At 45.4% G+C, this 13,771-nt stretch overlaps 1 protein-coding gene across 1 annotated transcript in view; it reads right to left on the bottom strand.

Annotated features, from left to right (window-relative positions):
• The window catches only part of LOC119382786 (Down syndrome cell adhesion molecule-like protein Dscam2), a 291,338-nt gene that overhangs the window by 123,454 nt on the left and 154,113 nt on the right, over positions 1-13,771 (bottom strand). Inside the window, exon 4 of the mRNA XM_037650632.2 lies at positions 3,685-3,846. Coding sequence (XP_037506560.1) covers positions 3,685-3,846 — 162 coding nt within the window. The remainder of the gene's footprint in view (positions 1-3,684; positions 3,847-13,771) is intronic.

Genomic DNA, 13,771 nt, shown 5'->3' with positions numbered 1-13,771 from the left:
GAAATCACGTGACCGTCCCGCTACCATGTTGCTCACAGATGCTTGAGGTACCGGTACGCTGAAGCAGTTAGATCAAACTAATGACCTTAAGCTGACTGGGTTTAGAAGTGGGAAGATCAGACTTTTCTGAAAAAAAATTTAGTGACAATGGTAACAAAGTTTGACCTTCAAGGATAGTCTAATGCGGGCGCATGTCGTAGTGGACAAATATCATGCCAGTAAACGTGTCGTTGTGCCAGTGTATGGTATAGATTACAGCGCTCAAAATGGTCCCTTTAAGAAAATTTATCTTCGTCCTTATAATCATCAAGAGCAACCCGTATATGTAGTACCACTAGTCTGAATGTACAAGCATCTACGCAATCCCCAAGCTTCCGCGTAGCTTTGTATACCGACGCGCAGAAACAAAGATTGCGATGTCGGAAAATCCGCTCATCATACCACGTGACACAGCAAGCAGACACTTTAAATTAAAAAAAACGCAAAGAATCAGGAACCCGCTGATTCGGCAAAATGCTGAGAAACGAAAACAAATATATGACAATATATCCCAGAATACTTTTTTTCCTTCGGGGATTCTTGCACCTTTTCTGGATCGATTACGCCTTCTCTCTTTCTTTCGGACGATCGTTTTGGAGAGCTGAACGCAGTCTTGCCCGACATGTCCAAGGCTGCTTTACAAATCTGCGGCCATCTATCAGCATTCCGGTGGAGTGCGCACTCTTAAGAACCACGGCCGCCACTGAAGCGGGAAGCATCGCTTTTTCGCGCTTTTCGTCGCACGCCTCTGACGCGTCGCGGGTGCGTCGCTAGCGCGTCTCGCTTCGCACCAAGATGCCGGCGTGACCACTAGGCACTTCCGTTTGCAGTGAAAAGCAGGAAACGATTTTGGGAATAGGAGGCACTACTTCCGCAAGTAAACGAAAAACAAGCGCAATGAAGTAAGCGTATAGACTGCGCAGGAAGAAGTAACGAGGAAAAATGTAAAATCGCCTATGAAACGTAAGGCATAAAAGTAAGCGCAGACGGACGGATGGTTCGACACACATGATAGATAGATAGATAGATAGATAGATAGATAGATAGATAGATAGATAGATAGATAGATAGATAGATAGATAGATAGATAGATAGATAGATAGATAGATAGATAGATAGATAGATAGATAGATAGATAGATAGATAGATAGATAGATAGATAGATAGATAGATAGATAGATAGATAGATAGATAGATAGATAGATAGATAGATAGATAGATAGATAGATAGATAGATAGATTATTTTCGCACATCTGTTCCATATCCTGGCTCTTCTTTCTGTCCCTCTTTCCCTTTACTCTATATCAGGGTAGCAAAATAGAAGCTTTCTTGCGGTGGTTACCCACTCTTTCTTTCCCACATGTCTCTATTTTTTCTATTCCAGAATTCTCCATAGCAGCAGGCTCAATTAGCTAAGGACAGACTTACGTAAGTGTGCAACTCATGTCATTCACATCGCCATCTTCTGCAGCCCGTAAGTGAGCACGGCGCGGCGCCACGGGAAAGGGAGTATGGAAGTAAAATATTGGGTATAGAAGAGTTATGTGATTGAACCAACTTGCGAAATGGGAGTCGGCACGTCTGCTCCTCCATGGACTAAATGTAACGAATACCACGTCCGCTCGTGACGGCTGCCTCACAGAGGCTGACAAAAACTCAGAGGGTCCCTTACGCATTTGCCTAAGACGACTCGAAGACAAAGTCCATCTTCTTTTTCTTCTCAGTCGATGTACTAATCCTTCCCCCCCCCCCCTCCTCCTCCGATAGATTTCTGCACCTAACGTGGTTTTGCACTGCCTCCAGGATCGAAGGCATTGCAAGCTTTCTGTACCTCACCTGGTTTAGCACTGCCTCCGGGATCGGTGCACCTTTGACCAAGCGACGATGTCTTGCGATGGCGTCATCATGTCACATTTTGTTATGTGACTTCATAGTGACGTCATGATGACGTCTTAAATTTTGACGATCTGTGACGTCATGATGACGTCATATGGTGACGTTATCGCGTTATGATTTTTTGCATCACTCGCGTTGACGCCGCCTACGTTCAATTCTCGCGTTTGATGAGGTATCTAAGGCTTTCGCCTTAAAAAGCACCGATGGCCATCTGTGGGTCAGCGTACGCCTCCTCCTGACCCTCTCGGTTTCATACAGCTCCACTTCACAGGAGTGATCTGCCTTCTCTGGCAAGTAAAAGCACTTGCGTCACTTTCGACAGGCCCAGACGTATTACGTTTCTTTCGTCCTTCATGGACAATTGCCGCCGCAGAACAGCGCCGCTTCGTGTTATCGTTGTAAGGAAGTCCCACAAATCAACAGGCGCCAAATCGGCTGATGTAAATAGCCTCATTTCAAATGCGGTGCTCAACGGAGGCCCATTTGGCTCATGGAGTGCTGGCCGGAAGCCGGAGGCCATTGCGGTGCGAAGGAACGGCCATTTAGACAGCACTTCCGAACCGTGGAGAGAATTGATATTCCAAATCGCTTTCCCCTTTGTTACGAAACATCGCTTCCGCAGCTTCTTCCCATCTGAACTGTACGCGTAGAAATCTGAAAGCAAAATTACTCCATTGAACACGGGGATAGAAATTATTCAGAAGCCTTCTACGTTAGAAAAATACGCTTTCCGATCCGGTCATTGGCTATTCCCAGTGGCGATCGAAAGTGCACTGCCGTCGAGCGCCCTTGATTTCCTGAGGTTCCACTGTTGCTTCCGTGATAGTACAAAACGACAGCTAACAGCGTGCCAACACGGTGTTTTACATCGTTTGGCATTTCTGATATGGCTATAGGATTTCGCGATTCCTACTTCAAATCAGAAATCACATAGGTAGAGTTTCGAGATATCACGGTATTGCACAACTTGACTGTTCCTCCGTGTACGTGAAGAGAAGTTAGGAGCAGCTTGAAATAAAAACGTTCAATGCTATTAATTTTTGGCAATTTTATTTTGACCTATACGTACTGAAAAGCTTCAAAGCGAGATTTCTGAAGTTGAAGAAACACAGCACAAATGCAAACCTTTGCTTGGGTTTGCTCTTGCAATTCCGACTAGTCGGTGGCACCTACGCGTGGAGTTGAGACTTATTTCGAATGTCTACAGTTCTATAAGAAAAACTGCGTCCCTTTAAACATGACCAATGCATCCTCGATCATAATCTCATAGGTTCCGCACTAGTTAATGCGAATTTACGGCTTTTATTACGACAGCAACAATGTAGAAACACGCCGGAAGAATTTTCACCGACGCCATGATGTTCTTTGAGTTCTCTGTGAAGTAGTTAGTAGCCTGAAACGCACCGAATACCGTGCGTCCAGTACTAAAAATCGATGGTGGACGGAGGTAGGCGCGAAGAAGTACCATGGACATGTTAGCACAGTGTAACGTAAAGCCATTGAATATAGTGTAACGGCGAGATACACGGGGAGGAGAGGGGGACGGGGTTTATAGAGGGTAGAATAGTAAGTAAAACATATCGGGTCACACCTTCGAAACACCTCAAACAAGTACCTCCGTTAACTAGTTCAACTGAAGTGGTTGCGCGTGCAGATCGCGCATAAGCTGTCCGTCCGCCATAATGCGTACGATTCCACCATGCAATCTTGTGTCGCGCTCACAATATAGATAGGAAGAGTTGACGCACCTTTTTCCAAGCTGCTGGTGATGACCGTGCCATCATCTCGTATCCACGCGAAGAAATCCAGGAAATCTCGCACGAAGCTCGGGACACTGCAGCGGAAAACTGCTGTGTTGCCGGCGATGACAAACTCGTCGTACACCTGTGGCTTGTACGGATGCTGCACAACTGAAAAAAAAAAACAGCAACAAAACAGCGAGTTTTTCAACTTCGCAGCAAACGTGAAAGCGTGAACGCATGTACCAAAGCTTCCCGGTCAATCACCATTGTTATCATCAGCCTAATCTAAATCATCTACCGTAAAAAGTCCCGTACCTGACAACTTGCAGCGAGAGAAAAATGATTGAATGCAATAGGCGCGGAACATAATTGGAAGATAAGTATCCAGTATTCTACTCTGCACTGTGGAAGATGTAAGGCGTGCGCGGAGTTCCCCATTAGGAGGGAGGGGGGGGGGAGGTTTATCGCAGCGCCCCCCCCCCCTCCCCTCCCTTTGTCGAGTCCAAAAGACAACATGCTTCACAATAGATGAAAAAAAAATGAGAATGAAGCGATGGCATGCCTCCCACAATGGCCAGCCTTTGGTCCCTGGCTTTCCGGCAGTAAAGATGCGAAGCAAACAGTTCTTGGAATGCAACATTACACGTCGTCGGCCGTCATTATAGTCCAAAACCCGCGCGGCCATAACCTATCTCTTATAACAATGTCGGGACAGGTCCTACTGAGTAATAGTACGGGGCAGACTATGCGCACTCCTCTTAGGTGACTATAGGGGGCGCGGTCACTCCCCGTGCGCACGCCTATGTGAGGGCATTCAGAAAGGCAAGAAGGAAAAGAATAAGGAAACAGCGAGAAATAGATAGAGAAAAGCAGATCTATAAAATATTACACCAATGTAACTCAATGGGCAGCAACAAAGACGGCAGTATTCCGGAAGGCCCGCCGGATTTCAACAGCTTTCAATAGGTGCCTTCGAGAGCGTACTCTACTCTAATACCACAGGTATTTGCAGCGTTTAGTCGTAACGTTTTTGCTGCGTTGTACCAGAGTTTTCATTAGGACTAATACCCTGCCTCTAATGAGGAAGAAGCATTAGATTTACTGATTAATGGCATACATTAAAGGAGCACTGACATCAAATTTTAAAGTCGAGATGTGCCATTCATTCGATTGCTCGGTATGCATAGGTCTTCTTGGCCAAATTTGAATGGCGTCCGTCGCGTGGAAGTAATTTTATTTCGAGGGCAAATAGCGTTCAAAAGCTCGACGGAAGATTGATCACGCTGCGACATCGACACTAGTGCTACGTGTAAGGTGTAATACATTCCGCAAATACCATCCTGAGTGATGCTACGCTAGTAACAGTGACGTCGCCGATCTGAGTGTATTTATTGTGGCGCCGACGCCAGGCGACGCTCTCACTCCCAGCTAGTGGCTCTCCTTGCTGTCCCGATCCGTGCTTGCGATTCATCGTGTCGCATCGACTAATTTGTCGTGTGCTCCACAGCGCGAGTGCGATCAATCGGAGCGACTACGTGCCAGCATGTCGGGCAACCGTTGCGTAGAGCGGACCTGCTCGTCGAAGCGCGGAAAAAGCGGTAATTGCGTGGCGTTTCATTACACGTACGGTACACGCCAACACGACCACAAGCTATCGAAGTGGAGTAGCCTATAGATAAATAACATCGCTAACAAGTAACACGCATGTAGCGTTAATAGTGAATGTTAGTTCGTCCGTGGCAGGGGCGTAGCCAGAAATTTTTTTCGGGGGGGGGGGGGGGTCAACCATACTTTATGTATGTTCGTGCGTGCGTTTGTATGTGTGCGTGCCTATATACGCAAGCAAAACTGAAAAATTTCGGGGGGGGGGGGGGTTTGAACCCCACCCCCCCTCTTGGCTACGCCCTTGGTCCGTGGACTTCCTTGCGCTAGCGAATACCGGGTTACTGCAGCCGTAACTGTGAGAGGCCGGACAGGTGGGGCCATCTGGCGGCGCAAAGAAGAACCAGGCAAGCACAGAATTGTTATTGTAGAAACCTATCGTATTCTATTTCTCCACTGGTGTTCATTCGCTATACCGATATTCCATAGACTCTTTTGTGTATACCGAAATGCCGTGCGCGCTAAAATTCTCTAATAGAGCTAATTGTGACACACCAGCGAGCGTGGCCCACGCGTGCGTCCCCGGGCACCTGCTCGTTGCTGCTTGGAGCGGCGACCATTTCTGAATCGCTGTTTTGCAAAGGGTCGACGCGAAAATGATTCGCGACGTCGCGTAACGCGGTGATTCTAAGTTCCAGAATGTCGCCTTCAACAAAGGTCGATACATTTGACGGTGACGCTAGTGACAAGGCATGACTGAACGTGCGCGCCTAGCAGACGAAATGTTAGCTGAGCAGCTGATCCTCACGTCACTCCTTTCTGTGAACAAGTGGTAAACGGGGGCGCGGTCTGGAGTTGACCGCGAGGGAGCGCGGCCAGCGCTAAAAAATGGCGGGCTTGCAGGCCGTTTTCAATCGTGCTAGACGTCGATATAAATCAATAAAACAAATAGCTATTCGTCCCTCAGTTGCATTTTCGGTCGCGAATCGCTACTAGGGGGTGGGTAACTAACTACTCGTGGGTGCAAAAATCTTGACATGCGTATGTCAGTGCTCCTTTAATGAAAATGACATAATCAGCATGTCATTAAAAATGACTACCTTTTTTGGCATTGGTAATGGAAAGTTGCTGAATTGCGGCTGGTATTTTGCAATATCACTTGTTTAAAACGCTGTTCATTTACATATGTTGATGCACTACAGTGAAGTTTGACGTTTAACCGAAAGGGTGGTATTCAAACCTTTATAGAAGTTCCGTTTGCGACGTTCTTACGCATTTTCTCTATTTGGCTGTAAAGTGCAGCAACGAACATAAGTTAGCACTAGTTTGCAGTTCCTTGTCAGAGTCCTTTGATTAATTGACGCCAGCTTTTTACTGCAGCAATATAAATAAATGTGTTCAAGCACTTTTTCTTATCTCGCCAGCTCGATATACCGGCTGTTTTTTTGTGTGTCTTCACTGCATTGTCCCCCTTCGTGTCAAGCTGATAGGCCATTTGTTATCTATCGTACGCTTTGCACGACCTTAGCTAAAAGGTAATGCTTTCTAGATATCTGAAAAAACGCTGCAATTTATGTATTCTTGATCCCCACATTCTCGCTTCTAATAACGTTTAAGCATTTGCATTATTCCTCTTAGTGTTTGCACATTACGATCATCATATATCTTAAACTATATTCACTTCAGAAAATCAGAAGTGGCTGAGAGTCCATTCCTGTATGTTCTTACGATAATCTGAGGCTCAATAATTCTTGCACTGGCACTATTTTTATGCAACGGTCTAGCTTTGAACGGTCTTTGCTTAGAACACCAATCCAAACTGACTACATTGATGGACTACGTCAGTCTATGTAGGCGTCCTTAACAGGCTTCTCATTTCTCTGATTTCCACTGACATCACCACGGCGGCCGAAATTCAGTGGGGGTAAAGTGCAGAAACGGCCCTTTGCATATATTCAGGTGCACGTCGAAATACCTCAAGTGGTCAGAAAAAATCTAGAGTCCCTCACTGCCGCGCGTCTCCTTATCAAATCGCGGTTTTAGTGCGTAAGACTCCAGCATCTGGTTTTGACATTGTTTCGCCGACATCAGCAGCACAATTTGTCCCATAGTAATTGTGCCTGTGTGAACGCCCTCGACTATCGTACAGTGCCACCACAACTACGCGTCAGCGCATTTACTGATCATTTCCTTCCTTCCTTTCCCTCCTCTCTCTCTCTCTCTCTAATCTTTCTACTCCCCTTTCCCATTCCCGCAGCGTAGGGCAGCCAACCGCATGTGCTTTTGATTAACATCCCTGCCTTCGCCCTTTTGCTTTCCCCCTTCTCTCATTTAACGTGCATGAATCAGAACAACCTCCCTTCTTTTCTACTTTTGCGGTGTAAGAAATCGTATAGATCCCATTAGTAACAACACTCTCGCCACCAAGAAGCAACGTAAAATTGTGAAACCTTGACTTTCTTTCTCATTAAGCTATGCTTTCGGTAGGGGATAAACAAACGAAAAATAAACGTTTTATGCATCAAAACGTGCTACTGCGATTGATTCGTTTACAGACGTCTAATACTACTCCTACAAAAATTTAAAGCATACGCGAAAAGCGTGCCAGCTGCGTTTCATCTTCTCTCTTTATAAAAAAAAATAAATAAAGTAAAGGCATCGCAAATAAACGACTAGGGAAATGCTTACGCGAGTATTTCGCCTCCATCAGTAAAAAAAAAAAATAGAAAAGGCGGAACGTATCGCGAAGTGAAGTCATTTGGCTGCCAGCACACAGCGCACGACAAGGGGCACAGAGCGTTGTTTCTCTTCACGCGCCATTCGGCACGATCAATGGCTCGGCGCTGTCGATATCCATAGGGCGCTCCGCCCCGAATCGTCGGCTACAGAAAAAAGAAATCTCGGCCGCGCAGGACATGGCAATATAATGTGGCGCAGATGCCGCTGCTGCGCTTTAGGCTTACAGACCCCGCAGAACGACGCAGAAACAACGAGTTAACTTGTACACATAAAAGGTGGCTGCCGACAGGGCCAGCTGTGATCGACAGGCCCCGGGCTATGCGCCATCAGTGAAAACTGCTTTGCCGACGAAAATATGGCTCGGCTTACAATCGTATTATGTACTTGCTTTTTTTTCAGGTGCTTTATTTTGTGACTACGTAAGCGGGACAATTGTGATATCATCGTAATGTTATTTCCTTTATTTATACTCGTCTATTGAACACAGCTTGACGCCTTTCTAACGGACTGGTCAGTTCAATGCGTTTTCTGGACGCGCGAGTGAACTAAGTACCTGACATCCCCCATATTCTCACATTCTTTCTTAACTTTCCCAAAATATGGAATTCTAACAAAACCGACGTAGCAGAATATGAGTAGGTGAACGAATTTGTACGGGCATTCTTCTTGGTCTGGAATGTGTATTACACAATTCTGCTAATTATATAATTAGTATGAAATTATTGCTCTGTGTCAAGGCGTGCTATGCGGGTGAGAACCGTACTGAACCACATCCAAAATGTGACGAACTCAAGGAATTGTTGTTATGAGTGACCGTATGTTTTCGAACAGTTCTTCGTACATATAACGTTCGCCAGATAAACATATACCACAAAATCTCACTAAAACGGTAGGAATACACAAAAGTGAAACCGGTCGCCTTAATAGGCAATATGGGGTAAAAAAATATCTATAGATTGAGTAAGCTTGACCAGCAGGTCTTCTTGAATAGGCTGTCAGAAGGCCAACCTTATCTCCATTGGTGAAAGCGGCTCTCAGTGAAGTCCGCGAGAGTGGCAATCACGGTGTAACCGGACAAAAAAAGCCTACTTTACTTCACGACATAAATAGATGTAATTTATAACTGTATATGGGACAAACGTGTTCTTCATCGCGAACGTACGACTATAGAAAGCAGGGTGGCCGAAAACCTTGCGAGGGCTCAAGTAACACTGTCGCCACACTGAGAGAGAGAGAGAAAGAAAGAGAGAGAAAGGCAAAACAGAGGGGTTAACCTGGTTGTACCCTGTTTGCTACCCTACACGAGGGGAAGCGGAGAAAGTAATAGAGAAGGCAAGGCGTAAAGAGGGAACGAGTGATACGCGCGCACACACAAAAGCTTTCACCGCCCATGCCCGGCCAGACAGTCACAACACTGAGATCCTAAATGACACCAATGATTTGAATGCCCGCAATGTGTAACGATATGTACGGAGACGTACGCACACGGTCGCACGGATTGAAGCGTTAACATGTTGCTTGCAGTAAAGCATCCAGACAGTGCACACGGTGCACAAATAACCCCCAAAACAGGTGGTTTGGTGCTCAGTGAGGGCAACTATTTAGTCTCCATAATATTCAGTATAGCAATAGGTGGCGGGTGCTTTTTGACGAAGGTATAACAGACAGGAAAAGCGGCTGCACCAAGACGTCTTCACATAAGATATCACGCTGCGAAAACGCGATAACAGAAATCGGGAGAAGAGGTGCCACTATCGATTACCTGCTGAGTCCCCAACGTCCTGAATAATTTTGCAACGTTTTCGAGACTGCGTCAGAATGTATGACACTTTGGCTAAAGCTGTTAGTTCGGAACATATAGAAATATACAACTGCGTACTGATATTCTTGACAATACCGCTATGCGCCTCTGCCAGCAGTATTAGCGAGAGAAAAAGAAACTCAATGTTGGCGCATAAATGGACGCGAAGCTTTGATATTGCGTAAATACCGTTGAACAAAGAATGCTGAAACTACAATGATGTGTTTTCTTTTTTTTTCTAATAAATAGTACGTGCAGTATCCTCAAAACTTCATATAGTACATGCAGTATCCTCAAAACTGCATCGTTTTCCCTTTTTTTATATGCAAGGGTCCAGTGGGTGTATTTTGGTTCTACCAAAGTCATGAGCTGCAGGGCGTCTCGTTTCAACAGTTTTGCTTTACAAAGGGCAGTTTGTGCTAAGGTAGAATGTTCGAAACTCTTTCATTTGCGGCAACTATTACACGATCAATCTAAGTGGACGTTTCGCCAATCCACAAGATACTGCTAGCTAATTTTACGTAATTTACATAACTACGCAAACTATGTAATTTAACAATAGCAATAATGCACTCATCTCTCACTATTTAAAACTGATGCAAGCACCCATTTTTAGATGTCCTCAACAAAGTCACTGCGAAATACATTGACGCGTCAGCCATTTTCTTTAAGCGCTTTTGAAAATGAAAGATCGCTGTGCAACAGCTGTTACTGCGTAGCCTACATTTCCCAAAGTCAGGAATGGGCTAACCGTACAGCTATCACGGCCTAGGCCGATTTTTGACGCATTTTAAAAAGGCGCCTTTTATCAACGCCGATACCACTTAAACATAGCCCCCCCCCCCTGCTGTGATTGTATCTTTGCTGGCACGTTTAAGCTCCTCAATTTCTTTAAATATGTTTTCGCACTTAGCTCAAGGCGTGCTGTCCTAGAGTTTGGAAAATTCAAGGAGCCAAGAAAGCTTCCAAATACGTCCTTCGCGTAGTTCGCTCGAGCGTTGGCTTTCCCGTTATTTTTCCCCCGGGTAAGATACGAACATAGAGCCCCTTTTTCTCTACGCTGCAGAACAGCTGTGGCTTTGATGAATACAAATTGCGTGGCTGGTGACTTTGTGAGCCCGCTACGAGCAGGGTAAGGGGTCTTGCTTCACATATTATTCCTGAATGCTTTGGCTCGGCATATGTAACAGCTATGGAAGGCAAAATCAATATAGGTGCACCACTCTACCAGGCGTTTCGCTTGTCTGCTAAAGCTCTTATATTGTAGCTGTACGCAGTTTTTCCTTTTAATTTTGTAACGCTCTTTATCACCATTCTTGCTATTTGCGGGCGTTTTACTTCGCTGTAAAGAAAAAAAAGACGCGATGATTTAAAAACAAGGATGGCCTGTACAGCTCCTGAATATGCAGATTTTAAAGCCTGCGTGTGCACTTCTGTGAAGCAGTTAACATCTGTACGGCACCTGGTGCTGATCTAATATACCTTTATTTTGTGTCCCTGATATAACTTTCAAAAACGTATAGAGCCATCAGAAAACTGAACGATTCTCGATTCACGAAAGTTGAAGTCGTGGGAGCTCGACTTTACCCTTCATCAGCCACGGGCTCAGTTTTGTACGGTACATTAAGCCATAACGTTAAATCATTAAGTCAATAAATCATGATATCCAAGCAGTGGCTTTTCTGGGCGTGGTAGTAAACTGAGTTCCCGCCACTCACTCACTCACTCACTCACTCACTCACTCACTCACTCACTCACTCACTCACTCACTCACTCACTCACTCACTCACTCACTCACTCACTCACTCACTCACTCACTCACTCACTCACTCACTCACTCACTCACTCACTCACTCACTCACTCACTCACATCCACTCTTTAGCTCATCTGAACGGAGAACTAATTGCAAAAGCTGACATGGGCAAAACTCTTTCGCGGCCACTAGAGTAACTGCCTGGCAGCGAACTATAGGATCGAGAGAAACAGCGTTCGCTCACAAGCCTCTCTGCAGGTTATGTCCCGAGGCTGAGCTGTCAGGCGCAGTTGAGAGCTCGGAGTGCCGACGATGCATGAACACAAACAACCACGCTATCCTTCAGCACAGAGGGTGCAAGTTTGCACAGAGCTGTTTGCTCGAGGCGCCGAAGGCATCGCATTCTCGCTCGCCCCTTTGGTGTTATTAATGTTCTGGCGCCTGCGCCACCAACGGATGGTGCTTTGTCGGGAAACAAGCGGCAGTTCATTACCTTTCCTCACGCGAAGCTTCTTTCGACTAGAACTTGCCCTTTTGTATAGACTTGTACATGCTGTCTTCCGCTGGAAATATGGGTTCTGACGTCTTTTCTCGGTTTTCATATTCTTTACCATCGTTCTAGTCGGTTACGGTTGCCGTCGATCGGAATGAAGCGCATTTTATTAAGGAAGCAGAGAGGCTTCATGGACGTCGGCGCTCGGCAATCGCCAAAGGATCACTTTGAAGGTCGTTCGGCAAGTTTCTGACGTAAGTGCGGAATTAATTATGACAATATTGCACAGTTCTAGGCTTCGAGCTCGCAAAACGAGAAGATCAGTCAAGTCACGGCCATCTGAGACCTTGCGTGTTTCCCTTGCCCACTGTGGCACTACCAGATGAAGATTTTAATACCGTGCTGTTAACAACGCTGCAGCCTTATCGCGTAGCACTGATAAACATAAATGTATGAACGCAAGAATGAGGAAGCTCTAAGCGGAGCAGAGTACTAAAACGCTATTTGCTTCAATGCAAGAAGTTCAGATAGATGTCCCACATGTAAAATAGGAGCACTTGGAACGAAGGGCCGTTTGGCCTTGTTTACAAGCCACTTTACATAATTTATTAGTGATAACGCAGTATGTGCAGCAACAAAGAATGAACACCCTTCTTCGCGAGAAATAGAATAAATGTATCCCTAGAGAGCACTGTTATTATCACCCGGCAGTTCACCATGCATGCGTGGCAGTATTTTGGCGCCGTTAAGTTTTGTGAGCTGCAGCCAGCGGAACACTACAGGCGAGAATAACCTGCAAGTTTTATGATATTACTGTTGGCCCAGATATATGAAAGGAAAGAAACAAGTGGACACTGTACGCGCACGCGAGCGTCTTCTGTGCTGCAAAGGTCGTTCGCGTAAATCAGGGCGTACCGCAGAAACGGGATGGTTAGTTTGTTCCTGGCAACGTCGCTGCGAAGATAAAATACTGCTCAGCCATATTCTACGGGATAGAGAGAGACGGAAAATTAAGGCAACGTAAGGAAAATCGAAAACACAAACACGAATGGCGGTCATATATTTGCGAAAGTTCTGTATTTCATGTGTAAATATAACGATATAAATCATTCTCTGGAGTTGTTTTCTCATACCTTAAAATAACTCATTCTCTGGAGTTGTTTTCTCATACCTTAAGTGCACGCGTCCGCGTGCGCCTTAATTCAACGCCGTGCATGAAGTGTATGAGCATCGTTAAGAAGGGAGAGAAATAAACGTTTATTCTCGAAACAGTGTTCCGATCGATGCTTGGTATCACCCTGAGGTGGGATGGCTCCTTAGTCCAGGAACCCTCTGGCTTCGACAGCCCTCTTGACCACGGTGACGAGTAAAAAAAAAGAATGTGAAAGTTCAAGTGAGGTAGGTGTTATGTTTACTACTACACAAATGGCACACACCGTCGTATATGAAAACACCGTGAAAACGATTCGCAGTAATTTGTGGCAACATATAACGTTAACGTAACGATCAGTCTTACGCTCGAGGCACGTACAAAGAAAGTCATTCTCACCGTAGTATTTTCAATGGTAATCGATGGACCACGGTCATATCTCGCCTTGTTTCTACGTCCCGACTTCTTTATTCCATGCTTCAAAAAGCATTAAAAAATAAAGATGCACGTTTCCAGTGGAACTTGCTTTTTTTTTTTTTTCATATGCCTCGATT

This window comes from Rhipicephalus sanguineus, chromosome 2 (assembly GCF_013339695.2).
Source record: "Rhipicephalus sanguineus isolate Rsan-2018 chromosome 2, BIME_Rsan_1.4, whole genome shotgun sequence".
Taxonomy (NCBI): domain Eukaryota; kingdom Metazoa; phylum Arthropoda; class Arachnida; order Ixodida; family Ixodidae; genus Rhipicephalus; species Rhipicephalus sanguineus.
Note: the sequence above shows the minus strand (reverse complement) of the source record. Positions and strands in the feature narration are given on the sequence as shown.